The sequence below is a fragment of the Lithobates pipiens genome, unplaced genomic scaffold (genome assembly GCF_037356315.1).
Source record: "Lithobates pipiens isolate NorthernLeopardFrog02 unplaced genomic scaffold, aLitPip1_a1.2 Scaffold_8, whole genome shotgun sequence".
NCBI classification, from domain to species: Eukaryota; Metazoa; Chordata; class Amphibia; order Anura; family Ranidae; genus Lithobates; species Lithobates pipiens.
Window position 1 is genome coordinate 108,035,531 of NW_027507903.1, and position 27,660 is coordinate 108,063,190.

Sequence of the window (27,660 nt, forward strand, 5' to 3'; positions counted from 1 at the left end):
GTGTGTATTTTCTTAATGCTGTGCTTTCTGGCTGTCAGATGTATCGCAAGAGGAGGTTCGGGAGTCCTGAAGAGATTCGTGAATGGAAACGAAGGAGGCGGTCCCCAAGCTGGGAACGTGATACTAGATATAGACATCAAGAGCATCGGAGATCACCACACAGGTCACGTTCCAGGGGGTACATAGTATTCATCTCTTCATAATAGTTCTTAGATCTGGAAATGTTTACCAATTTAAGGATGGTGGCTCAGCTTTTCAATCAGTTGTTACCTGATTTAACACTGAGGTCCAAAACTTGTCATAACTTCCAGCAGAAATATGACCTTTTACTGGAAAGTCAGAAGAGCATAGTTTGTTCCTGGATAATAGAAGTTTTTAGCTAGGCATTTAAAAACATCACTGCTTTATATTCCTGGGATTGAACTGATTATTTTGAGTGTTTGATTACGGTTTTCTTATTCAGTACACAATGTAAATACTATGTTGTGAAAGGTGACACATCTAAATTCTGCATTCCTATGCAGGGTTAGGGAAAATGGCGTAATATAGAAAAACAATCGTAGTCTAAAGATGCAAATATTTGTCTGATTCATAAACTCAATACTACTTTGAATATTTGTGGTTAAAGGTTGGATATATTCATTATAAGACTACATGTTAAGCTTGACCACTTCCCTACCTGCCCATAGACATATGATGTCCACAGATGGGATCTCCCATCCTGGGTGGGCGTCATGATGTCCTCGGCTTCCCAGCGGTATTGGGGGCGCACGTGCCCACCGCATCACTGAGGAGCCGATGCACGTGCCCGGTGGCCGCGATGACCACCGGGGACTCGTGATTGCTCCTTACAGAGCAGGACCATGGATCTGTGTGTAAACGCAGATCCACGCCCTGCAAAGGAAGGAGACTGATCATGTGTTCCTTGTATATAGGAAAGAACAAAGATTACGAAATAATACAGCACACACATGCAAAAAAGGCATTTACCTCCAGCAAGGCTTGTTTAAAACACCTAGATATTTTCAAAAAATATGGGGATTTGGCCACACCATAGTGCTATATGATGCTTAAGCTCACTTACTGCAACAAAGTACCTCATTATTAGTGGGTCCTACACTATCCAGACTGGGCGATCCTGCTTCTCTAAACCATGGGAGCAATACACTCCTCTATATGAGAGAACTAGAGGTCTCCACCCATGACACAGGTTGACGCTAATGAGGGGTACTATTGAGGGAGTTTTTTCCGTGTGTATATAGGGACGCTGATCAGTCTCCTCCCCAAGTCAGTCCCCTCCCCCCACAGTTAGAATCACTCCCTAGGTAACACATTTAACCCCTTGGTTGCCCCTAGTGTTAACCCCCTTCCCTGCCAGTGACATTTATACAGTAATGAGTGCCACTTATTGCTATGTGAATGGTCCCAAAATAGTGTCAAAAGTGTCGCAGATTGCCACCATTACTAGTAGAAAAAATTATTAAAATGCCATTAAATCTATTCCTTATATTGTAGGCGCTATAACTTTTGTGCAAACCAATCAATGTACGCTTATTGCAACTTTTCTACCAAAAATATGTAGAATAATACATATTGGCCTATACCTATGTAAGCAAGACAGATCGCTGTTCTGTCAGTAAGGAAGGCATTGATACCGTATTCCTGCAAAGCAGTGACGCAGATCCATGCCTTCCCTTGGTAAAATCACATCCCACAGTACACAATCACTAGCTAGGCACACAAATAAACCTTTGATTGCCCCTGATGTTAAGCCAATCCCAGCCAGTGTTATTAGTACAGTGACAGTGCATATTTTTTTAGCACTGATCATTGTAATAATATCGGTGTCTAAATTGTCCGCCACAATATCACAGTCCCACTATAAGTCACAATATGAATATGTAGCAAAATACATATTGGTCTTAATTGATGAAGAAATTGGAGGTTTTTTTTTTTTTTTGTTTTTTTTTATTAGTTATTTGATGCGTTTTATAGCAAAAAGTTAAAATATACCGTATATATTTTTTAAATTGTTGGTATTTTTTGGTTTTATAGTGCAAAAAATAATGCAGGGCTGATCAAATGCCACCAAAAGAAAGCTCTGGGGGGGTGTCACTTTTATTTGGGTACAGCGACGCATGACCACGCAATTGTCAAAGTAATGCAGTGGCGTATCGCAAAAAATGGCCTGGTAGTGAAGGGGGGGGGTGGGGGGTTGAATCTTCTGGAGGTCAAGTGGTTACAGGCTCTTCACGCTAGGAAAATAAAAATTAAGTCAGCAGCTACAACTACAGTAGCTGCAGACTTTTCATAAAAGGACACTTGCCCATCCAGGGATCCAGCTGCCGTCCTCACCCAGGCTATTTCTTCACTAGTCTTAAGGTTCTCTGCATTTTTAGTGTGGGATGCCGGCTGTGACAGCTTGTGGCTTCACAGCCGGCTTCCTACTGCGCATATACATGAGCCGCTCTGAGCTTTGTGAAAGGTCCTGCAGACTTTCCGCAACCTGTGACTTGTCCCAGAAAGCTCTGGGTGAAGGGGGAGGGGGTTAGCTGTTAGGCAATCTGAGTGGGAGTAGGTACACTTCAAAACAAGGTACCTGCTCACCCCCCCCCCCCCATGCCAAATGTAGTAGTGGAGGGGGCGGAGGGCTTAAATGGAACGTCCCCTTTTTGGTGAAAAGGTTAGGGAAAGTCTACTGTAAGCAAGCTGGCTAAGAAAGGGTATATCAAAATGGGAGAGGACATATTTACTAAATTGTAAAAGAGCATGAGGGTGGTGGAGGGGGATCCCAGCCGTGGCATAGTCTCCAGATGGTTTTGTTCAATCCATTGACTGCGTTTAGGACGTTCATCTTGCAGCCAGGGATTCCATGTGTCAAGGAAATTGTAGCACCACCATAAGCAAAGCTATGTACCATTTATTTATTTTATTTATTTATTTTTTGTCATGCATAAGCAGTCATTAGGATAGTTGAAAACTCTGGATATGAGGTATCGTTGCATTATTACTTGGATGGCAAGGTATAGCTACAGATGACCATACATTTGAGCAAACTTCTATTAAAGTTGTATAAGCTTCTTGTCCCATTTCAGCACATGATTGAGATAGTTGGTAAAGGTAACCTGTGAGGATAAGAATATGGACTATTGCTGCCTTTGTTATAAAAGTTGCTCTGGAGGCTGGCTTCACTACCCAGTGAGCCTATAACTTAGAATAATCAAGCAGGAGAGTCATCCCTGGAAGTGCTCATATTGCTAAAAAAGGTGGCGTTATATTGCTGCCCTCGTGGTTTTTTTATTTTTTTTACCACTTCAGCCCCGGACCATTTTGCTGGTCAAAGACCAGACCACTTTTTGCGATTCGGCACTGCGTCGCTTTAACTGACAATTGCGTGGTCATGCGACGTGGCTCCCAAACAAAATTGACGTCCTCTTTCCCACAAATAGAGCTTTCTTTTGGTGGTATTTGATCACCCCTGCGGTTTTTATTTTTTGCGCTATAAACAAAAATAGAGTGACAATTTTGAAAAAAACACATTATTTTTTTACTTTTTGTTATAATAAATATCCCCCAAAAATATATAAAAACATTTTTTTCCCTCAGTTTAGGCCGAAACGTATTCTTCTACATACTTTTGGTAAAAAAATCGCAATAAGCGATTGGTTTGCGCAAAAGTTAGTTTTATAGCATTTTTATTAATTTTTTTTTTTTTTTTTTTTTGACTAGTAATGGCAGCGATCAGTGTGTGTGTGTTTTATTTATTTATTATTTTTTTTTTCCTGGGACATTATGGCGGACACATCGGACATTTTTGACACATTTTTGGGACCATTGTCATTTATACAGCAATCACTGCTATATAAATGCAGTGAAGGGGTTAACCAGTGGGTGGCAGTGTAGGGGTTAAGTGTTCCTAGGGGTGTGTTACTAACTGTTGGGGGTTGGGCTTTAATTTAGTTAACACTGATCTCTGCTCCAATCACATGGAGCAGAGATCAGCGTCACTAGTTGCTAGGCAGAATGGGGAGATGCTGTTTACAAAGGCATTTCCTTGTTCAGCCGCCCCGTGAGATGATCGCGGGTATGCCCGCAGCGATAGAGTTCCGCGGGACCCGTGACCGGACTCACGGGGGTCCCGACAGGTACGCCCATTTGCCTGCCCGTGCCATTCTGCCGACGTACATCGGTGTGCGCTGGTCGGGAACCGGTTAAATAGTCTGTCCTGCACTTTAACCTCTTCATCTGTGAATACATCATCAAACTGATGAACCAATAGTGAGAGGTTAGAGTTCAACTTCATTAAAGTGGTTGTATACACCTGATTGTGACTTTTACCTATAGGTAGTGGTAATATCTCCTAAACATGCGCAGTTTAGGAGATATTTATCTTTTAGTGCGCTGATGATGTCATTGGCGCACACGCTGTGAAGAAACGGACCTCCGTGTTTCTTCCCGAGCGTGTGCCAAGACTATCTGCTCCGGTGCGCGGGAGTGATGTCACGCGGCTCTGGTTAGTCACATAGCCAGAGTCCGTGGCCCCGGACGGAAGAGGGGCCGAAGATGGATGCTACAGCGAGGGCTTCATTTGCAGGTAATTGCCACATAATGGACTAGTATGCAATGAAACGAGTAAGTAAAACCCATCAGGGTTTACTTCCTCTTTAAGGAGAAATTAAATTTTTGCATACCAGAATGCCTCTGACTCATGAAGATGTCAGAGGTTCATGCAGGACCTAGGTGCCTGCGTTTTTTGTGACCAATTTTTATTAGCTTTTCCAAAAACACACGTCTGCTGTGTCACTGGATAGCATATTAACCACTTTCTCTTCTAAGAACAAGCTTTGTCGGTGTTTTCTCATTTTAGCTGTTTTCTAATTGGATTGTAATTCCATTTTTTTTATTATTCCCCCCCCCATCTTCAGAAAGGAAACTTGTTGGAGGAAGTCTTACAAGGCACGATCCAGAGAAGTTAGTGTCACTGGCAGTCTGTCATCTCAAAGTGAAAATTACTTTAGACAGTCTTATGCAGTAGGGAAAACAAAGACTGAAAAACATAATCATGGAGCCTCTCGCAGACGCCGCTCTAGGTCAGGCAGCTACTCCTCCTCGGTGAGTATAGAGGACATGGGTGAGTGATATGCAGCCACTAATATTTTTAAAGTTAAAAATTATTTGTAGCAAGTAGTTACTACTAATATACTTTCATCATGAGAAACAGTGCAGTTAGCTGATGTTTTAGCATCCTCGCGATGCTATTAAGTAATGGATAATTGAAAATAGCTGTTTTTGACTTTTAAATATTGTCCTATAGCAGAATTGGCTATCAGCACTACCTTTTGCCTGTACAAAGACTGTTGCTCATTATCTAAATTTTAGTTCCAAATAGCATGGGCACTAATGTATTGTATTTGGCAAAATCATGATACTTTTTGTAATTGCTGAACTGTGTGTTCAGGTGAGATTTCCTGAAAACTGCTCAACAGCCACTGTATTTTGAGGATTAACACTTGCGTTTTTCCTTTTATGTGTACTGTTAGATTTTAAATCTTGCAACCTGTAATGCATGTCAGTCCCAATATTTACAGATGTATATTTTATCTTTGTTTATTTTTTAATTAAAAAAAAGTTAGTTTGTGTAGATTTTACTTTTATTCTTTTTAATTCAGATCGGCTTCAGTGTTGAGCCGTCTCTAACCTGCACGTCTCCCTTTGCAATATCCCCTATCATTCTATGTTTTTATATGACTGCACACCTCTCAATCTACACCGACTTGGACCTGTGTCTTCTAATTGTAACCACCTCCCCGGTTTCTAATGGAAATGGACGCTACACCTTGTGGCTTTTGGGTCTACAGAAGAGCCAGCGAAGTGCTAAGAGCAGCCAGAATGTAGAAGATGACAAGGAAGGGCACCTGTTGTGCCGGACTGGAGATCGCATCCTGGAGAGATGTACTGACTCCTCTTCCGTAAAATCTTTATCCCTTCTACTCTCCCAAGCTGTACCCTCTGTTTCTCTCCCTATTATAGAATTACAGGGTGGACTAATGCATAGGGAGAGCCCGTTGCACAGACCATTCCCTTCACTACTGTGCAGAGCTCCTGCTACTGAGCAGCTATATCAGTTATCTTATGCATTGGCTATAGTTTTGGGGCTAATGCAGGTACTGTTGGGCTGAAGATTAGCCTTCTCCTTTTAGACCTCAGAGTTGCATTAAAATAAAAATATAGGCAAAACTTTGTTTCTTTTTTTCAATAGAGTAAAGGAGGGATTTAACCTCTTTAAAATTTATTTTACCCATCTTTGTCCCATTGGGGAGGTTTACCTTCACTTCCTGTCCTATAGGCAAATGGGAAGTGAGAGAAAACCCCTTTCAAATTAGGGACCCCCAGGTCACCAGAACTAGTGTCCCCATTGAAAGATTTCCCCTCTCTCTCACTTTTTTGGGGACAACCCAAAATTTGGGATTTTATTTTTTCAATAATGATAAACGGGAGACATAGAGAGGGCAAATCCCCCCTAACGGGCATTCTAATCCATCAGCTCTCTATTCAAAAATGAAAACAAAGTTTTGCCTTTAGCTATACTTTAAGCTGAAAGGGTATCCATATGCATTTATTTGTAATCCATAGCAGTTGTTTTTTTCTAAAGTGAAACTTCAGTCATTTTATTTCATCTTTCCATCTATTAAATCTTCTGTCCTTGTTTTAACTTCGGATAGTAAAACATTTTTTTTTTCTGCCTGTAAATGCCTTATACAACTCGCTTCCTGTTTCTTGTCTGGGGCTTATGACATCCTGCACAGAGCTCTGTCCTCTCTGGCTCTGTCCTCTCTGGCTCTGTCCTCTCTGGCTCTGTCCTCTCTGGCTCTGTCCTCTCTGGCTCTGTCCTCTCTGGCTCTCTGCAGTTCCTCTTTAAGTATGTTAAAGTCTTAACAAAGGAAGCAGTACTAAGACTGCAATTGCAGAAAATGTTCCAATAAACAATGTAAAAAAAAATCCACCCTTGTTGAAAGGCATTAGAGACAAGCATTTTCTTTTTTTTCTTTTTTTTCTTTTTTTTCTTTTATCACCTTGCATATAAAAATGTTTTTTCCACTTCTGTTTTTTGGGAGAAAGTAATACTTTGTATTATCTCTTGGGTTTTCAATAGCATGCCAGTTAATAATTTGTGAATGCTTCCAGCCACAGTTTATAGTAATGGAATAGACGGGCTATAAAAATCTGCCTAGCAGTGAAGAATATGCCTGGTCTGCTGCAGCACTTAATTTTTTACTACTGTGTTTAAAATCCATAATTTTATTTTCATAATATGTCTTTCAGATGAAATTGTTGGAAATCTGGGTGAGGGAACATTTGGTAAAGTGGTAGAGTGCCTGGACCGTGACAGGTTTGTACAGACAGATGTGTGTGTATTTTTGTGGCGTGTGTTTTTTTTTTTTTTTTTTTTACATTAAGGTTTTAGGTAGGTGTGAAAAAATGCTGTAGATTAGGAATGCTTTCAGGAATAGTGTTAATGGTTAATGGTTCATTTTATCAATTACCAAAATGCAAAGTAAATGCGCAGAAGAGAAATCCAAATCAAATATTTATTATGACCACCCTTTGCCTTCAAAACAGCATCAACTCTTCTAGATACACTTGCCACAGTTTTTAAAGGAATTCAGCAGGTAGATTGTTCCAGACATCTTGGAGAATTAACCACAGGTCTTCTGTGGATGGTAGGCTGCCTCAAATCCTTCTGTCTCCATGTAATACCAGACAGACTCCATGTTTAGCTCATGGCTCTGTGGAGGTTAAACCATTGCTTCCACGGCTCCTTGTTCTTTACACTTAAGATAGTTCTTAATGACACTGGCTATATGTATGGGGTTGTCCTGCTGCAGAATAAATTTGGGGCCAATCGCACACCTCCCTGATGGTATGGCATAATGGAGAAGTATCTGCCTGTATTTGAGGACACCATTGATCCTGGCCATGTCTCCAACTCTACTTGCAGGAATGCAGCCTGGACTTGCAAGGAACCTCCACCATGCTTCACCATTGCCTGCAGACACTCATTACTGTACAGCTCTCCATCCCTTCAAACTGCCTCCTGCTACAGCCACATATTTCAAATTTTGACTCATCAGTCCAGAGCACTTGCTGCCATTTTTCTGCACCCTAGTTCCTATGTTTCTGTGCATAGTTGGGTCATTTTAGCCTTGTTTCCACATTTGGTCACAACTTACATGAAACCACTTCTGGCTGGGCAGTAGATGGGTGTACCTGGGTCCCACAGGTTTCCTCCAGTTGTGTGCTGTTGGCACTGCTGAACATCTTTTGATTATTGAAGGGAAGTGAGCATGATGTGTCGTTCTTCTGCTGCATTGTTTCCTTGGTCAACCACTGCACCTACGACCCTCAACATTGGCCATTTCTTTGTGCTTCTTCAAAAGTGCTTGAACAACAGATCTTGAAAACCCAGTCTGCTTTGAAATCCTTTGCCTGGGAGAAACCTTTCTGATGCAGTATACCCATCTTGTCTTGTTGCTGTGCTCAGTCTTGCCATGGTGTATGATAGGGATGCACCAATACTGGTATCAGTGCTGATGCTAGGCATTTTCACTAGTATTGGTACTTGGGGAAAATGCTCCAATTCCGGAAGTGATGTCCGTTGGGGGCGGGACACCACCTCCTCCTCTCCTCCGGCAGTGGGATTCAGAGCAGTACGCACCAGGACAAGGGGGGGGGGGGGTCAGGAAAATCCATAGCAAAGTGGGAACAGGCTGACAGCTGTTCACACCGACACTCCTGTTCCTGGCTGGCTTTTTTGCATTATACAGCACTGCTGCGATCCTCTCCTGCCTCTGTAAACAAGAGGGTGGGTGATGTCATGACTCCTCCCATCCTGTTCCTGCACAGAGAGAGAGAGCAAGCTAGCTTGATGGCTTGCCGCTATCCAATAAGAGTGGGTGGGTCACCAAGGGCATGGGGCTAGACAGCATCAGCACGTGTTTCTGTGAGGCAGGTGTGGAATCGTCCCTGAAAGCGGAACCGAGTAATGAGTCCTGAAAACAGGTTAGTGTAGTATGTACAGGACAGGGTCAGCAGGGTACAGACCAGTCTTATACACTAGCACCATACAGTATATACAGACCAGTCTACCCTAACACTACTTGTATGTTATACACATACCAGTGTGTAAATGTAAGGTACGGTCTCAGTGTACAATCCCTATTTTACCGCACCCTCAACTACCCTGCCCTCACTTACCCCTCTACTTCCCACCCTGTCCCCACCCCCGTACTTACGCGATAGTTATCAGTAATTGGTATCAGCGAGTACTTACAAAAAACTTGAAACTTGTGTTTGGCTGAGTTTGGCTGTTCTTCGCTCAGTTTTAAGCCTCTTACACAGCGCTTTCAGGTAATGATTGTGTTTCAACCTACAATTGGTTAATCATACATCTGCCTCTAATCCTACAAATTCCCTGACTTTGTGCAAGTATAAGAATTGATGCTGGTTTCAAGCCAAAGGGTAGTCACACTTAGACCCCTTTTCACAGCGCCGAGCCTATAGTGTCGGCGGTAAAACGCTGCTACTTTTAGCGGTGATTTGCAGCGCATTTCGGCCACTAGCGGGGCACTTTTACCCCCCCCCCCCCCCCCGCGGTCAAAGGGCCTCCTGCAATAGCGGCGTTTTGCCGGCGGTATAGGCACGCTGCCCCATTGATTTCAATGGGGAGCAGCGGTGGAGGAGCGGTAAACACACCGCTCCAAAGAAGCTGCTGGCAGGACTTTTCCTGGCGTCCTGCCAGCGCACCACTCCGGTGTGAAAGCCCTCAGGGATTTCACACTGGAATGAATGGTGCAGCAGTTTGAGGGCGGATTGCAGGCGCTATTTCTAACGCTATAACGCCCTCGGTGTGAAAGGGCTCTAAATATTGATTTCAATTTTTCCTCTGTCTGCTCACTTAGCATTTTGTAAATTCATAAAAATAGATGAAATATATCTTTTGAAAGCATTCTTACTTTACGTTTCTTCACACCTACCTAAAGCTTTTGCACTGTACTGTAGATGTCAGAATGTTCTGTTGGTAATTCTGTGTCCTTCTCACAGAGACAAAACTCCCGTGGCTCTGAAAATAATACGTAATGTGAAAAAGTACAGGGAAGCAGCCTTGCTAGAGATTAATGTCTTAAAGAAGATTCGGGAGCAAGACCAAGAGAGTAAATAGTAAGAATGTTTTCCCCTCTTATGAAAACTTTTTTTTTTATTTATTTTTTTTTTTTTTTACAAAAAAATCTGCTTAATTGAAGGCCCAGGCTAAGTAGGATTTTTCAGCAAATAAAGTGTATATTTTTTTTATGCTATATGAATGGAAACGTGGCAAATATAAACCAGCAAATTTGTTGCAAAGATGGAAATACGCTTCACTCTAACGTGTCTTAAGAGTTCGATGTTCTAAAACAATCCTAGTTTTTAAGTAGCTGGGTCCACTACTGCGTGAAATGACTTGTTCTGACTGTTAATGCATTGCTTTAATTTGTCTCTTTGCCCCCAGCATGTGCGTGTTAATGCGGGATTGGTTTGAATACCATGGACATATGTGCATTGCATTTGAGCTGCTGGGGAAAAGCACATTTGATTTCCAGAAAGAAAATGACTTTCTGCCATATCCACTTTGTCAAATTCGGCATATAGCTTACCAGGTTTGCAACGCAGTGAAATGTAAGTTTTTATTTTATTTTTATTTTTTCTTCTAAATGCTGTGACGTATGCTAATAGCAGCTGATTGCTTGTGTGATATGTTTTTATAGACCTGGTCTATAACGTTTCTGAGTACATGTTTTAATCTGAAAACTTGTTTTGAGGAAAAAAAAAATCTGATTCATTAGTTCCTCTTTCCTTCCCTTCATCAGCTGTAAGAGGAAGGGATGGGCTAACACATGTAAACACTACATGGTTGTATATAAATCACTGTGGTTGGTCTCTCTATGGCCAGTTACAGTGATCCCAAAGTACAGAGCTACTCAGTTTGGCTATGTATGCAGTCCATGACCCGAGCGCTCCTTGTGAACCCAACAGCTCGGTTCACAGGAATTAACTGACCGCCTGATGGTTATTTCTGTAGTAACATTTGTAAAATCCAACATTTTCACTAGATGTACAGCGATGGTAAAGTGGTTAATCGTTTTCACTAGCAGGACATTGCTAGAATGCGTATATAATGATCAACGGAGTAAATGGCAAATTACATTTTGAAATTTTACATCTTTAAGACTATTGCAACAAAGCTATTCAGGCTTTTGCCCCGTACACATGGATCGTTGGTACAGAGCTTTTGAGAGCCGATCATGACAGTTCATCTGATATTCTATCGAACATGCACGAAAAAATTTCGAACAATGCCGGACGATTTTCGTTTTAATCAGTACAGCTACCGTTTGAAAATGCAATACAAATGCTTTACAACACATGACATCACTTCTGAATTTTTTTTTCTGTCGTACGGGAATTTTCGTGACTTTAGAAAAATCATCAGATTCGATCTGAGATCAGCGTGCAAAAAAATAATTCCTCCGATTTAATCTCATCGTGTACCAGGCATAAGTTGATTCATGTAACCAATAAAAAGTCAGGAAGCATGCTTGGTTTAAAAATTGAGCAAACAAAAAAAAAAAAACTTTTTAAAGCACCCGGACACACTCCATATAAAGTACAGCAGAAGGCAAGCACATGTATGTAAACCTCAGTTGCATCACACGTGCAAAGCAGTGAAAGCAATAATTCTGGGGCCATAATTCATTTTTAACTCTAAACTGATAAGCTGTAAAGGCTTTTGAAACTTCAGCTATGGAGAATTTTGGGTACCATTGTTTTGTTTTGTGCAATTTGAAGGCTTAACATGTTTGGTTTATTGGATGTAACCATCTTTTATATTTTACCAGAAATTTGGGTAGAATATTGTGTTTGCACAATAAAATTAATTTTACTGTATTCTTTCCTGAAACTTTGCTCCAGAGTCGCTGCTTTCAGAAAATATTTTTTTTTTGGGGGGGGGGGGGGGGGGGTTACAGTAATTTCTAGCACATATGCTGATTTTAATATAGGAAAGCCACGACACTGAATGAAGGCTGATACACACGGGTTGAATATCGGCCAACATATTCAGTCAGTGTGTACGGCAGTCTTTCCGCCAGAAGCCAGTCTGATGACCGGCTTTTATCGAAGGGACATGCTGGAAAATCAAGATCTGATCAATGGCTTTGAGTGCTGATCAGTGTGTTCGGGATTGGGACAGTCCTCCTGTCAGAGCACAATGGGGAGATCGCTGTACTAACTAACTTAGAACAGCGATCTAAGTGTTTTTCTGTTCATCCCCCCCAGGGTTGAAATGTAAATAAAAATGCTCCATGTGTACCAGGCCTAACGCATGCCCTGTGTGTTTTGCGGTAACACAGGTGTGCATGGGTCCTAAAGCCTAGGGGTATATTCTGAGGGGGGAAAAAAATACAAACTGGCTTCATCTTTGTCACTGGCATGGTCAACTGGCTACCAAGAGTCAATAGAATAGCCTTCTCCTGCAGGAGAGAAGCAAGTAGTCAGTAAAGGTGAAGTCAGAACTACTGATCTGCATACCTGTTCTGGGTGAAATAATCAGTATTGCAGCACAACAACCAGCATTTGTAAAAAGGCTTGATTGGCAATTGCAATGAAAATATTCCTCACCACAAGGTGTGTGTGTGTGTGTGTGTGTGTGTGTTTGGTTTTTTTTTTTTTTTTTTTACCACTTGGACCCCCTTCACACTGAGTTGGAGTGGGCGTTAGCAGTAAAGTGCCCCTAGTTTTAGCTGCGCTTTACCATTGTTATAGTGGCGATTTTTGGGCACTTTTAACCTCTGCTAGTGGCCGAGTAAAGAGTTAATAGTGCCTGAGCTGCTGAATCGTTTTGCAGGCACTTTGGCAGCGCTGTCCATTCCTTTCAATGAGCAGGGGAGGTGGAGGAGTGTTGTATGCACCACTCCATAGATGCTGCTTGAAGGACTTTTTTATTGTTGTTGTGTGTGGTTTTTTTTTTTTTGTCCCCCAAACGCACCTCCCCAGTGTGAGCACTTTTCAGGTGTGTTTTTTTTTTTTTTTTTCTGACCTGCAAGGGAAAAGGCATAATGAGCTAGTATGCACCGCATACTAGCTCATTATGAAACTTACCTTAGAATGAGGCCCCGACATCTCGCCTGTTCCATGTCGAGGGAGCTGACATATTCCCTTGGCGTGTCTTGGGGTATCGCGGCTCCGGCGCTGTGAGTGGCTGGAGCCGTGATATCGTCACTCCCGTGCATGTGCATGGGAGAATTCTTTCCGGCAGGGTCTTTCAGCCGAGAATCCCCTGTGTGCATGCGCTGCTGCAGTCAGCTGCGCATTGCGAGGGGAATATCTCCTAAACCGTACAGGTTTAGGAGATTTTTTTATTTTATTTTATTTTTTTTCCTTTTATAAGGCTTACCTGTAAGTAAAAGTTGTAAAAAGACTATATAACCACTTTAAGGACATGGCCTATTTTTAAAACTACTTTACAGGTTAAAATTCGTTTTTGTTTTTTTGCTAGAAAATTACTTGGAGCCCACAAACATATATAAGTATATAATTTTATTTATTCCAGTCACCCTAGAGAATAAAATGGTGGTCATTGCAATATTTTTTCACACTGTAATTTGTGTAGTGGTATTACGCTATTTGTTTTTGTTTTTTGAGGGGGGGGGGGGGAGATACACATATATAAATCGATACCTTCAAAATTGCGCCCATTCATGCGATGGTGATTAACTTTGACCCTTAAAAATCTCCATAGGCAACGTTTACAAATTTCTACAGGTTACCAGTTTTGCATTATGGAGGAGGTCTTGCTAGAATTGCTCTAACAATCTCGACAGTAACTCACATGTGTGGCTTGAACACTGTTTACATACGGGGGCGTGACTTGAGCGTATGCGTTCAATTCTGTGCACGAGCATGGAGGGGGACGGGGAGCGTTAATTTTTGTAAATATCCCTTGCAAGAGAAAAAAAGCCTGACCTCTAATGTGAGAGCCGGGGTCAAAAAGACCTGAGATCTCACATTTACACTTAACTTTAAGTTCCGTTTTAAGGACGTTGGGTGGAAGTGATGTTCACCATTGCTTCCATCATCCAACAACGTTGAGTCGAGATGGGGGCCAGCATTCCCTCGATCGTCTCCGGTAAGCAGCAGAGACGACCAGAATGCATCAGGGGGTGGGCATCTCTCCTGCCGCTGATTTAAAAGTGATTTTGCGGCACATTTCTTTGCGGAGACCACTTTTATTCTGACAGCAGATCGCCCACCAAGAATATACTGAGGTCATGGCAACTATTTGCTGCCTTAACGGTATTCAATGTCAAAAGTACCGACGTATAGCGACCGTGGCAGGTCCAGAAGTGGTTAAAGGCTGTTCCAAGGTGTGCCCTAGAATCGTTTTAAGAAAAATTACATTTACTTAGCTGTGTTTGAAAAGTTGTATGATATGGCTTTTTATTTTGCAGTTCTGCATGACCACAAGCTGACTCACACGGATCTGAAACCAGAGAACATATTGTTTGTCAGTTCAGAATTTATCAATGCTTACAATGAGGATAAGGTAAGATGTCTTGTTTTACACAAATATTCAACAAGACCCTGTTCACTTTTGGGAATGTCATTGGCCTTGAAGAAACAAAATTCTGAGATTTGACTAGTGCCATTGATAATGGTAGAAAATTTGTCATATAAATTGAAGGCTTGTGTAGATGGGTGGTCTTGTTATATGTAGCCTTTTCCAATCATACGGATCTCTGCTCAAACACGTGCATTCAAATCTGAAATGCACGAGAAAGGGCTGGGTTGAACCTGCAGTTCCAGTTCACCTTTACAGAAAAATCTGTAAGGTGAACTTACACAGGACCCCCTATTCACCCTCTCCTAACTGACCTGCAGCGTGGCGATCTCCTCCTCCCATCCTGAGCCCTGCTATTTCACCTCATTGGACCAAGGCTTAGAATTCCCCTATGCTTAATCTCCAAAACGTCCCGTCCCGTCCCCTCCTCCCCCGTCAGGAGGGAGGTTTCGGAGCATTCTAATCGGTGACGACCAATCAGATCCACAGTAGTCTGTCCTGTCAGGGTGGAAGAAGTAGAGAGAATGCCGAGGGGATTTCTAAGCCCCGTTTCAGTGAGACAGCGATAGCAGGACTCAGAATGGGAGATCGCTGCGCGTCAGTGGGAGGGAGGGTCCTGTGCAAGTTCACCTTACAGATTGTTTTTGTAAAGGTGAAATTACACTTTAATAGGACTGTACTCAAAAGAATGCAGTGCATAGCATGTCAGATGCAGCTGCTGAACGGTCCACTATACAAATTTGAGCTCAATGGGAATATGCCAGCCTGTGTCCTTAATAAATAAATATATATATATATATATATATATATATATATATAATATTATTTATTTTTTTATGTGCATTTCAAATGCAGGAAAATAAACTGTTTATGTGGAATGCTTTTAGCACACCAAACCTGCTCAAGTGCGACTAGACTAAGACCGACCATACACAGTTGGAATTTCAGGACCTGCTATTTACCTGCTCTGTGCAGTGGTTTTGCACAGAGTAGCCCCGATCCTCCTCTTCCAGGGCCCCCCGCTAACACTTCTGGCTTTTTCCTCCTGTAAATTGCCCCTACAGAAAGCCACTTGCTACTGCTCTGCATGTCTATTCACACACAACCATGGCTCAACCCTGTCCCCTCTTGCCTCATCTGCTCACTGGTTGTGATTGATAGATGATATGATCAGCCAGTGAGGAGGGAGAGTCCTTGGAGAGCCGAGGCTCTCATGCACATGGTTGGATGGGTCTTGGGTAAGCCTAACTTGTCTCCAGATAAGTCCGCAGTAAGCACTGAGCAGGCCTACAGGCAGCCCTCCTCACACCTGTATGCACTTGGCTCCCCCTCCTCACACCTGTACTCTCCAAGGTTTTATTTGGAATGTATTCACTTCACAGTGTAAACTTTTCAAACTTTGCGGAATTAAACTCATCAGCTCAGATCTTGGTTTCAGGTGGTTGACCAGGTGTTGCATCATCTCACACACACATTTTAATGCACTTTCGCCTACAGCCCTTATATTATACTTGGGCACTTCCTTCCACCTTTCCTTGAGAGGGTTTTGCTACACCCAGGTTGCTGCATACTATTTCCGGCCATGCTTGCTTTATATTTTGCACCCTACTCCGTGAGTACCCCACAGAGGAATACCCTCACCAGTAACTATGGTGGAAACCAGTAGAAAGGGGAGGCCACCGCAAAAACTTGCCCTGTCAAAGATGACCCCCCCCCCCCCCCCCCAAACACTCTACCTCCGGCACACCTACCTCAGGCACACAAGTGGCTTATTTGACAAATGAAGATTTCGCTTGTATTCACCGACCGACACAGCTCCTCTTAGCCATTGGGTTGCTAGTATCTCCTAGTAATAGGGCAAACAACCCAATGCCTAAGAGGAGCTGTGTAGGTCGGTGAATTACAGAGAAAAACATTTTACGGTGAGTACAAAAAAATCCTATTTACTTTTTTGCCTCTATGCCGCAAGTTCCTGGACAACTAACAGCGTTATTACAGCCATGGCTCTACAGGGCTACAAAATGCTAAGCCCCTTCTCCAGTTCTGTACCCCAGTCAGGTCCTGATATGCCCAGAGGCACAACCCGGAGGTATTGGAACAGGCTGTGGAAGATTTTGTACCCCCAGACTACTATACACTGACAGCTTTATGCAACATGCTTGCTAATGTGGTTATGATCACTTCTGTGTGCAAAAATCTTGGCATTGCTGCCCTTATATCGCCTCGGTCTCACCATTACTCTTAAGTATGAAGACATTCCCCATTAATTAACAAATAGAATGGGAAATCTACGTTGGTTGGATCACTCCAGAAAAGTTTTTCTTGCCCCTTAAACTTTTTGCTGAACTCCATCCAGTGAAAAAAGTTCATTAGGAAGTGGTCTGTTCCAGAAATCCTGCAGTCAGTCTTAGCCAAACAGATCACTGTACCAGTTTGAAGATGTTCCTTCATTCAAAGATTCTGCAGATAGGAAGTTTGAGATGCTCTTAAAGGTTGTCTTTACACTTGCAGGCCCAAGCTCAGTGGCAGAAAATTTCCAATTTCTTGCACTGCCTTTTGGCCTATCCTCTGCTCCCAGGGGACTCCTTTCATCTTTCACAGAACTTGGAGCATCCAGGTACCAGGTTATGTGGATAACCTTCTCCTGCTGGGCTCATCTCCCTTCAAGCTGTCTGCAAACACCCACAGGGCAGTCAGATGCTCCAGACTTTGTTCGGTTATCAATTTCCAAAATTTTGCCTGTTGGCCCTCTCCATCTGAACTACTTGGGTCTTGTCCTAGACACATCCCAAGCAAAGGTTTTCCTTCCAGAGAAGAAAATTCTTTCATTTGACACCTTTCCAACACATCTTGCTGACCTGAAACAAGCATGCTCCTCTCGACCTACAGCTCCTCTCCAGCAAAGCAAGGAATTCTCTTGGTGCATCTCCTGTCCAGCCTTAACAATAGGAACGTTTTTCCTTCCTTCTCATTGGAAACTGATAACAGATGTCAGCCATTCAGGCTGAGAAGTGTTTCAGTCCCTCACGGTTAGAGAACATGGTCACCTGTGAAAGCCAAGCTCTCTCTAGACATCCTGGTGTTTGAAGCACTGGACCCCCAATCTGCAAGGAAACTCGGTTGTTGCAGTCAGGCAATAACAAAGCCACAGCCTACAGTACATCAGCCATCAAGGGGGCACCAGGAGTCATGCAGTCTTGGAGGAAGCATGCCAGCAATGGACAACTGGAAAGCAGATTTCATTACCCACCACCACCTGGATCAAGAGGAATTGGACCTTTCACGTAGGCTTGTTTAACCAAACCACCTCTGTTTGAAGCCAGGAGTTAAGGTTAGACAGACTTATTCAGACTACTAGAAGACAACATCTGGTCTCTTCCCAGCATGTCAGATCTGCTGTCTTAAGGGCCCGTTGTTCTATCCTGCTTTCCAGTCTGGTTTTGTTGAAGCTGAAGTCTGAGTTGGTGGCTGTCTTGTAACCACTTAAGCCCCGGATCATTTTGCTGGCTTAAGACCAGAGCACTTTTTGCAATTTGGCACTGCGACATTTTAACTGACAATTGCACGGGTGTGCGACATGGCTCCCAAACAAAATTGATGCCCCCCCACACACAAATAGAGCTTTCTTTTGGTGGTATTTGATCACCTCTGCGGTTTTTATTTTTTGCGCTATGAACCAAGAGAGTAACAATTTTGAAAAAAATGCTTTATTTTTACTTTTTGATATAATATCCCCAAAAAATATATAAATGTTTTTTTTCCTCCGTTTAGGTCGATACATATTCTGCATATTTTTGGTTAAAAAAAAATCGCAATAAGCGTCTGGTTGGTGCTATAGCGTTTACAAAATAAGGGATAGTTTTATGGCATTTTTATAAAAAAAAAAATAAAAAAAATATTGTGACTGCGACATTATGGCGGACACATCGGACATTTTTGACACATTTTTTGTAAATGGCTGTGAAGGGGTTAACCAGTAGGTGGCAGTGTAGGGGGGTAAGTGTCCTAGGGGCGTGTTTATAACTGGGGGGCGTGGCTGTGATTTACAGAACACTGATCTCTGCTCCAATCACAGGGAGCAGAGATCAGTGTCACTTGTTGCTAGGCAGAACGGGGAGATGCTGTTTATATCGGCATCTCCCATTTCTCCCACTCACAGGGGCCCCGACTAGCATGCGCGGTGCGCACGCGATGGCAGGGGGGGCAATTTTAAATGGACGTACCTGTACGCCAATTTGCCTGCCCGTGCCATTCTGCCGACGTACTTCGTCGTGCGCCGGTCGGGAGGCGGGTAAGGAGCCATTCTTTACAATGACAAGTTACCTGCTGTACGCTTTTAGTTTGACAGCACAATGAAAGTGCCATTAATTGTAATGTGCTCTGTCATGCATTGTGGTAATAAACACATAGGTGTATTGACCGAGGGTCATTTTAGTGTCTGCATCCCTTTTAGGGACATTTCCCATCCCTTCATGTCCTCTGAAGCTCTCCATCTCAGGGTGTCACTGGTACAATAAAAAATCTGACAGGTCACTTTCAACATGCTATCAGAAATTGGGGGGGAGAGAAATCTGGGCTTTACTACCCTTAAAGGCAACAGCACAGTATTGGTTGAATTCATATTCCTCCATGAGCTTGCAGTAAACCTTCAAGCAGTTTCCAAGGTTTTTACTGCTGTTTGCTCTTTGTAAAAGGTTTTGATATTTTCCTATAATAAAATATACCGGCATAGCACCCATAATATGTAAAATTTTCTTTCAAGTACATTTTAGAAGTTTGGATGAAAACTTTTAATGCTAATCCACATTATTTCTTTGTTCTTGCAGAAGTGTGAAGAGAAACGTATAAAAAATTCCAGTATCCGTCTAGTAGACTTTGGAAGTGCCACGTTTGATCATGAATACCATACTACGATTGTGGCTACACGACACTATCGCCCACCTGAGGTTATTTTGGGTGAGTACCATCTTCATGTGCCAGAGGCTATGACCATTTCCACTAGATTGGACCCAAGATAACGGTGATCATAGATGTTGCCCAAGCACTACCAAATTATGTAAAAAGTTGTGGCTGATACAGATTGTGTTTCTTATAGCTTATACAATTTTACTTGATTTATGTGCAATTTTTTTGGTGGCAGACTGGCTACTGGACAATTAAGGCAGGTGGTAAAACTGTCAGCAGCATTCAATAAAAATTTATCACAGCAGATAAAGCGCTGGCTGAAAAATAGGGCTTGTGCTGCCTATATGTTGAACTGTGGCATATATGCTGTATAGATTGTCAGATCAGTAGGTTCAGTGACTTCCTAACATTTGTTGCACCTTTATATTAGCTTGAATATCTATCCAATCTGCGCAGAATTACACAGTTCAAGAATCCAGGCAGTCCATGATTCGTGAACAAGGTGGAAGCAAGGTGCTGGACACAAGCTTTCAGTTGTCTAATGTCAATACTTGGGCTTAATAGGTCTAGTTCTACAGGTCAACACATGGAGAGGAAGGGGGGCCCTTGGGAAGGGGTGGTCATCCAGATTGAGAATCCACATGTAGAGAGACCAATAAGGGCAACAAACAAATGTATAAGCATTAGCTCTTTTAAGACCCCTTTCACACAGAGGAGCTTTTCAGACATTTTCGTGCTAAAAATAGTGCCTGAAAAGCACCCCTCATTCCAGGGCACTTGTGGAAAGGGGGAAAAAAACGTCTTGCTGCATCTTTCGGGCGCTGTAGGAGCACTGTATACAGTGCTCCTACACTGCCCCTGCCCATTGAAATGAATGGGCAGTGCGTACGAAGTGCTGCGACACGGGGCGCTTTTTTAAACCTTTCTTCAGCCACTAGGGGGTTAAAAGTGCCCCGCTAGCAACCGAAAAGCCACTGCTAAAACGACAGTAAAGTGTTGTTAGAACTAGCGGCTAACAGACCTCACCTCAGTGTGAAAGTAGCCTTAAAGGGATTGTAAAGTGAATTTTTTTTTTTTTTTTTTTTTTTTAAGTAACAAACATGTTATACTTACCTCCACTGTGCAGCTCGTTTTGCACAGAGTGGCCCTGAACCTGCTCTTCTGGGGTCCCTCAGCGGCTGTCTCTGCTTCCTCCCGCAGGTACTTCTCACGTTCATGCGAGCTTCCCTCGCATGGTGAGAAGCACCTGCGGGCACGCTCCGGTGATGCAGCCGGCGGCTATAGCAGCTCGCTGTATCACACGGACCCGCCCCCGGCGCTCATTGTCAGTGGATGTGATTGACAGCAGCGCGAACCAATGGCTGTGTTGCTTTCCATCCACTCCAGCCAATCAGCGGCCAGGCTGAATGGTGAAAAGGACGGCTGGGGCGAGCGCGGGATTTTCAAGGGGTGAGGTAAGTAAAGCGGGGGGGGCTGGGGGCGCAGGCAGGGTCAGAATAGAATGCATTAAGGTGAAAAAACATTTACCTTTACAACCCCTTTTAATGATATTGATTCATGACAGGAAGATGGGGAAAACGGCCAACACGTTTCAGGCACCTTCATCAAGACTTAAAGAGGAAGTAAACTCTCCCACTCTGATGCTGCTTTTCATTTAGTCCATTATAATAAGTAATTATCAGACTATAGCCACTGTAATCCATCGCATATTACTTACTGTTTAAAGAAACTTTAAAAAAACTTGTTTCCAGGGGTTAGGCAGCACCATCTTAAGTATTTTCTGAGTCCACAGTAGAGTGTATTTCTGCCCTTACATTGAGCACTTCCTGTACTCTTAACCAAGCCTTCTTCTCAATCCAAAGTTTTTATGGCAACTCTGCTTCCCTGTTCATAGCTTACTTGTTTATTTCATAGTATTTACTTGTGCTGATGTCTGTTTCCCTTTGTCAGACTTATCAGCTTCAGCTGATGAGACTGCAGTAATGGCCAATATTTAGACTGTGAGGTCACATGGTGTGTAGGAGGAAGCTCTAAGTTATTAGCAGAGTTCAGTGTTGTGCTGTAGGAAGTCCTGAAAACAGATGGATAAGACATAGAGAGTGTGCCTTAAATCAGGGGAGATCTGGGCATGCTCAGTGACTTCATTCTACAGAACAACAAGGATTACAATACTAAGCAAAGTAAGGAGATATCTACAAGCAGTGTTCATTAGGGTTTTTTATGCTGATTTACATGGGACAAAGTTGTGGGGTAGGGTTTACAACCACTTTAAGCGTTAATGAACTGAAAAGCGCTCTTTGGCAGACTGATCTGTATTTAGATATGTACTGTGTAATAAAAAAAAAAAAAAAAAAAAAAAGCAGCTAGTAAGTGCATGTGCCGTTGTGCTCTTAACATATATTGACACTGACATGATGTAAAACTGCATAGTATGGTTGTATTGCAAGCATGACATTTTGAAATAGCTTTGTTTTTTTGTAGAGCTGGGCTGGTCTCAGCCATGCGATGTGTGGAGCTTAGGATGTATCCTGTTCGAATATTACACTGGCTACACACTCTTCCAGGTAAGCTACTAATTAAACTACTTACACATGTTTGCATTTAGCAGATACTGAGAAATTTTAAGAATCGCTAAAATATTGGTCTGTAACATGCTTTAGGGGGCTGTAGTGTGCCAGTAGGAGGGGAATAATGTAGTCCTGGGTTTGGACCTCCTAGAGTTCTCTTAATGAAAAAAGCAGTAGACACTACACTCTGACAGAGTACACCTTAATGAGGGATCTTGCTAACTGTAAAATGACAGGAACAGTGTTTATACTGTATACCTTTCTCTCATCTTTCACTTATTTTCCATTCCTTCCAGAAAAGGTGAAGAGCGTGATGCAGAGGAGGTCTCTAATTAGATAGCCTAAAAGTAATTCTTCCAGGTGACTTGTTCTCCCTTTCTTGCAGATGGACCTTAAAATGGAGTGGGCAAGTGGTGGCAGGGCCCTAGAGAAAAGTTTGGGTTGAGGACAGAAAATGCTGGCTCGCTCATTGGAGTAAGCCAATATGAGTACCTCCCAGTCCTGCATATTGAAAATAGTTTGCACAGCTAAGCCCTAATGATTCTCCCTTTTGGAACTCTGGTAGATTATGTGCATCATTCTCTTCTTGGGACATCTTGGCTGTTGCACAGCATCATTGACTTTAGATCATTTGCATCCTCTTTCTGAGTCTGTAGCCATCAAATGTTTCCTACTTAGTAAAGGTGAATTCTCTATCCTCCCTTTAAATTCCCTTAAACACAACTCGGCAAGGGAGATTGTTGTAGTAACATTTGACGGTTAGTGGCTCCGACCTGCGCTGTCAGTGTGTAGGAGGCCTTGGGGGGGCTGGACATTGGTGTGAGAAATGGTGCCCCATCGTTGGTGTCAGTAGGAGGAAGAGTATCATTGATAGTGGGAGGAATAATACTCCATTATTGGTGTCAGTAGGAGGAATAATGCCTAATCGTTGGTGTCAGTGGGAGGAATAGTGCTCTGTATTGGTGAGAGGAACAGTGCCCAAAGGGCCGGATAATTGCAAGCAAAGGTCTGCAGTTTGGAGACCACTGATCTACTGTATTGCAACAATCGCCCAACTGTAAGTGGTGCAAGATGGAGCCCACGGGTAAACTAAACTGGAGCCTTTCCCCTGCAGTGCCCCCTAATGGAATAAATTAATACTTGTTTGAGAACCGCATTGAGTAATTAGTGTTACTTGAACTGTATTTCCAGGATTTGCTTATCAGCTGTGAGAACTTGCAATACATAGTCTCAGAAATGTTTCATTAATGTCTTCATGTTCTATAGTTTGAATACCATGTCGTAGATCTATTTATCATTGTAAAAGGATATTCCACACTCCAATCATCTTCAGTCAGTACAGTGAGATGTTTAGGACTGAGACAGCACAATCGATGACCAGCATAGACCACCCCCCCCCACACTGGTTACAGTTCAGCAAGGATTTAGGGGAAGTAAAAATTCTGTTTGGAGTAATCCAACACATATGGAATGTTTTGAAAGATTTTGCAGGCCTCCTTGTGCCCAAAGGTGCTTGGAGAGATGAAGAATCAAGCCTTTTATAGATGGCAGTAGTGAGCTTTTGAACATTAGCAAGCATGCTGCCTGAAACTTTCTTAAATATAGTAGCATTCTGTGGGAGAATAATCCTCTGCAGCTTCCTCCATTACTGCCCCCATGTCCTCTTCATTCCCTTCTGTCTGCCTTGTCTAGGGCAGGCATATCTGGATCCAGCCTTGGTAGAGAATTGTGGGTAGGAGAAGAGGTAGAGCATTTGAGATGGCTGTATTAATCACTTTCTGTCCTCGCTGTAGCCAAAAAAGGCTACAGCGCGGCTCTCCAGGTCTGGGAGGAAGTTCATGTACCCCCACCCCCCCCACGTGCGCACATCGAGCGCGCTCTGTGACTGCTGTCTTTTTGGACACAGCTGAATACAGATCTCGGGGTCAAGGGACAATTACAGCAGCCCTTTACCTTGTGATCAGCCTTGTCCATATGGTAAAGAGTGATTTCAGGGAATGCCTGTGTAAATATAAGGTCTATGGACTTCAACTTGCATCAGTCGGACCAAAGTAGTACAGGCACTACTTTGAAGTCGCAGTTATGAATGGTACTCATGGGGTACATGAAATCATGGGGTACGACTTGCCACGCAACTGCAGTCCCAAGTCGCACAAGTGTGAAAGTGGCCTTAGTCTTTAAGTGGTCAAACTTTCTTAATTTACAGATGGTTCATTAATTTGATCTAAAAGAGCTAAATGGTACATTGCATCTCTTCTCTATCTCTAAGCGCTGACCAATGTTGATAAACATTTGCAAGCTTTTTTTTTTTTTTTTACAGCTCTGAGCAGAGATTGGCTCTGCACTATTTACATAGAATCATGGAAATGCCTGATTAAGATCATGAAGGGGGTTGAATCGACATTGTGATTTTTTTTATTTTTTTGTTTTTTCCTTTTTTAAATGATTGATCACACAGCTCCACACTCTAGTAACAGTAATTGTTAGAAGCATATAGGGTGACCCTGTCCACGACACTGGACTGCATATGAAGTTGAGGCTTTGCCTGTCACGGTGGGCATATTCTCAATGAGGATCTTCAGGGACTGGAATCCATAGGAATGGACCACAGCCCTGGACCCATATATCACCCTGCGGCTGACTACAAGGTGAGCACCCATGCAGGATCCAGTGTCTGAAGCAAAATTAAAGGATATTCCCACAGCGTAGGGTCCAGATACAGCTCCCAAGGTGTACTGAGGCTTTGTCAATTTGGACGCACTGCTTCTCTGTATGGCATAAGAAGACAGTGAGGAGTGGATTGAAGAATTAGAAGATAAAAAAAAAGTTAATAGTGATTTCTCCTTGGAGAGGAGGTCCTTCTCCTTAGGACACTAGCACCAAACTGAGGACTTGTTGGGTGGGGTTAGAGGGGAGGTGCCCAGTGGGCATTTCCTCAAAAGCTTACCAATGTCCAATCACCTGAAGGTAGGAGCCTGAAACCCAGGGTCTGTGAATACTTTGCCTGTGCCCTGTACTGTATGGTTAAGATAAACTAACAATTTTTAGAAGTTGGTTTTGGGTAGCATAGTTGCCTCCTATTATCGGTATCTAACATTTGGAGGTCTGCTGGGAATGCTAATATTCAGTGTTGTTGGATTGGACGAGGGTAGATCATTTGCTTTTTCTTTCCACCTAGTGTAATTACAAAACGCCTTGCATTAATTAAACTGAATGCAAGATGTTTTCTCAATGGAAGAGGTGCAGAGTGAGCAACCCAATCACAGGGGGGATCAGAATACAACAATAGAAATTTACCAGTCCTCCAGATGTTGGATGCTATTCATTAGCAGTAACAAAGCGGGCACAATTCAACGTATAAAAAATCTTTTCCCTGCTGTTCCAGCTCTTCCTGCCCTTTTTACAGTTAAACAGATTTCCTCTCGAGTGTTGAACACTTGTAATCCCTCATAGTGTCAATGTACTTAAGTTTGGCTCTTAGAATTTATGACTACCAGACCTAATCATAATTTAACCAGTTGTGGACACTGGCCCCAAAAACGTCATTGAAGTTTTAAAAATAAACATTTTTGGTCTATAGGGGGTTGTATGGGTGTGGGCCCTGAAGTGGTTAAAAGAACCAGTCAAAACTAGCTGTGTGAAGTTGGCACCCCATGTTTGTTAAACCTGAATAAAAATATAACATTCGTTTGTGCTGTTTTTTGCCGCAAAAATTAGCGTTTGTGCTGGTTCGGTTTCTGAGATATTAAACATTCAATTTAATGCAAGCCCCACCCACTTTGCAGCCCATATTGCTGAATTTTAAAAACAAACACGCCATTCGTTTGTGCTGCAAAAATAAACATTTGTGCCACTTTGGTTGCGGAGATATTGTGCTTTTATAGTTGCTGCAACCCCATGTTGCTGATTTTTAAAAACAAACGTGCCATTCGCCTGTGCCGCGTTTGTGCCGCAAAAATAAACATTTGTGCCACTTTGGTTGCGGAGATATTGAGGGGTATATGTTGGCAAACCACACTGACTTTACACCTCCTTATTAAATCTTGCATACAACTAGACTTTTTTTGTTTGCGGTTTGTGCAGATTTGGTGGATATTGTACATGATACTTTACTTCACATGCGTAGTTTTGCCACCCCCACAGGTTCCCGCCCCTTCCGATTCTCTAGCCCGCCACATGCACATGAGTTTATTTATTTTTGTCACAGGAGAACATACTATGTCATCTTGTGAACAAAAAGAGAACCAAAAAGGCCAAAAAAGTTGGGCCATAGTTCTCTTAACAAAAGTTTAAACCAGGTGTTAACCAAGCAAAACAGCACTCCAGAAAATTCTCTTTTATATAAGTCACTTTTTTTTTTAATTGCTTTTTTGCAAAAACATGTATGTCAGTAAACATTCTTTTCCTGACAGATTTCATGGCAGACTACGTGTGGGTTAACCCCGCCTCCTCTTCAATGCTATAGGATCCCACTCCCATAAATTTGAGCTCACCACTAGAGATTTTTTTTTTTGTCCTCGTTGAACCTCCTTATGTTTACGGATGTCCAAAATTGATTGTGGAAGTTGATGGCGGCCAGTTTCAATATAGCCCAGGACCCAGCCATGGGCGGGTTGTGTGGCTCTAGGCCCCTGTGTCCTGTGGTGGGGATGGCCTTCATATGCCCAGGCTCGGTGGAACGGCTGGCAGGTCTGAAGATTCTCCATGGCTGCAGTTCTTGAATGTAAAAATTTTTTTGCTTCTATGGTGCCTGGAACTCAAGTGCATCTTCCGGGTGGCGGCTCGCTACTGCGCATGTGCGATCCTCAGGCGAAGCCGAGGCTTGGTTTTGCACATGCGCTGTGTGGCCGGGGACCCGGCGGTCATGCAGGCGCTCTACGGTAGGTCACCACTGCGCAGGCGCAGTCCAGGCACGGCAGTGACATCATTCCGGCGGGGATGTTAGAATGACAGGGCTCTCAGGGATTCAAAGGATTACTACAGGCAGCTTGCGTCAACTCCTCAGGCCCCAGGTTCCCAGCTCATGGTTAGCTTCATCCTGGGGCTATGGTAAGAGGGAAGGGGGGCTAAGATGCCTCTTAAAGGGGAAGCTGCACTGCTATTTGTACTCCTTTTGTTCCAGGACATGTGAGTACAAATCTGCAGGATCACCTCCTATTCGTCCGCCATGGTGCCATGGACAGATCACCGTCTCCGTACGTCCAGCCCTCGTGCTCTAGGTATGTGGGGCATGAGAAGGGGAGGGCCAGGTCCACATGCAGATGGACTGATTCCCTAAACGCCATGTTCTCCCTTCTCCCTTCTTTTAGCCCTTCCAGGTCAGACCATCAGCTTACCATCCAAGAGGACAGGGACCTTGCCAGGCCGCAATGCCCACCTGCTTAATGTCCAAGCGTGACTTTCCGTCCAGGACCCAACATCAGAGGAGCTGTTCCCCATTCCTCCTCCCAGCAGAGGAGCTGTTCCCCATTCCTCCTCCCAGCAGAGGAGCTGTTCCCCATTCCTCCTCCCAGCACCACACCCACTACCACGACA

The 27,660-nt window shown here is 43.1% G+C and overlaps 1 protein-coding gene across 1 annotated transcript in view; it reads left to right on the forward strand.

The window, feature by feature from the left end:
* The window catches only part of CLK3 (CDC like kinase 3), a 55,798-nt gene that overhangs the window by 16,140 nt on the left and 11,998 nt on the right, over nucleotides 1–27,660 (forward strand). The window contains exons 3-11 of the mRNA XM_077471047.1: nucleotides 39–178; nucleotides 4,926–5,112; nucleotides 5,859–5,952; nucleotides 7,324–7,390; nucleotides 10,102–10,218; nucleotides 10,547–10,713; nucleotides 14,544–14,638; nucleotides 19,480–19,609; nucleotides 22,040–22,122. Coding sequence (XP_077327173.1) covers nucleotides 39–178; nucleotides 4,926–5,112; nucleotides 5,859–5,952; nucleotides 7,324–7,390; nucleotides 10,102–10,218; nucleotides 10,547–10,713; nucleotides 14,544–14,638; nucleotides 19,480–19,609; nucleotides 22,040–22,122 — 1,080 coding nt within the window. The remainder of the gene's footprint in view (nucleotides 1–38; nucleotides 179–4,925; nucleotides 5,113–5,858; nucleotides 5,953–7,323; nucleotides 7,391–10,101; nucleotides 10,219–10,546; nucleotides 10,714–14,543; nucleotides 14,639–19,479; nucleotides 19,610–22,039; nucleotides 22,123–27,660) is intronic.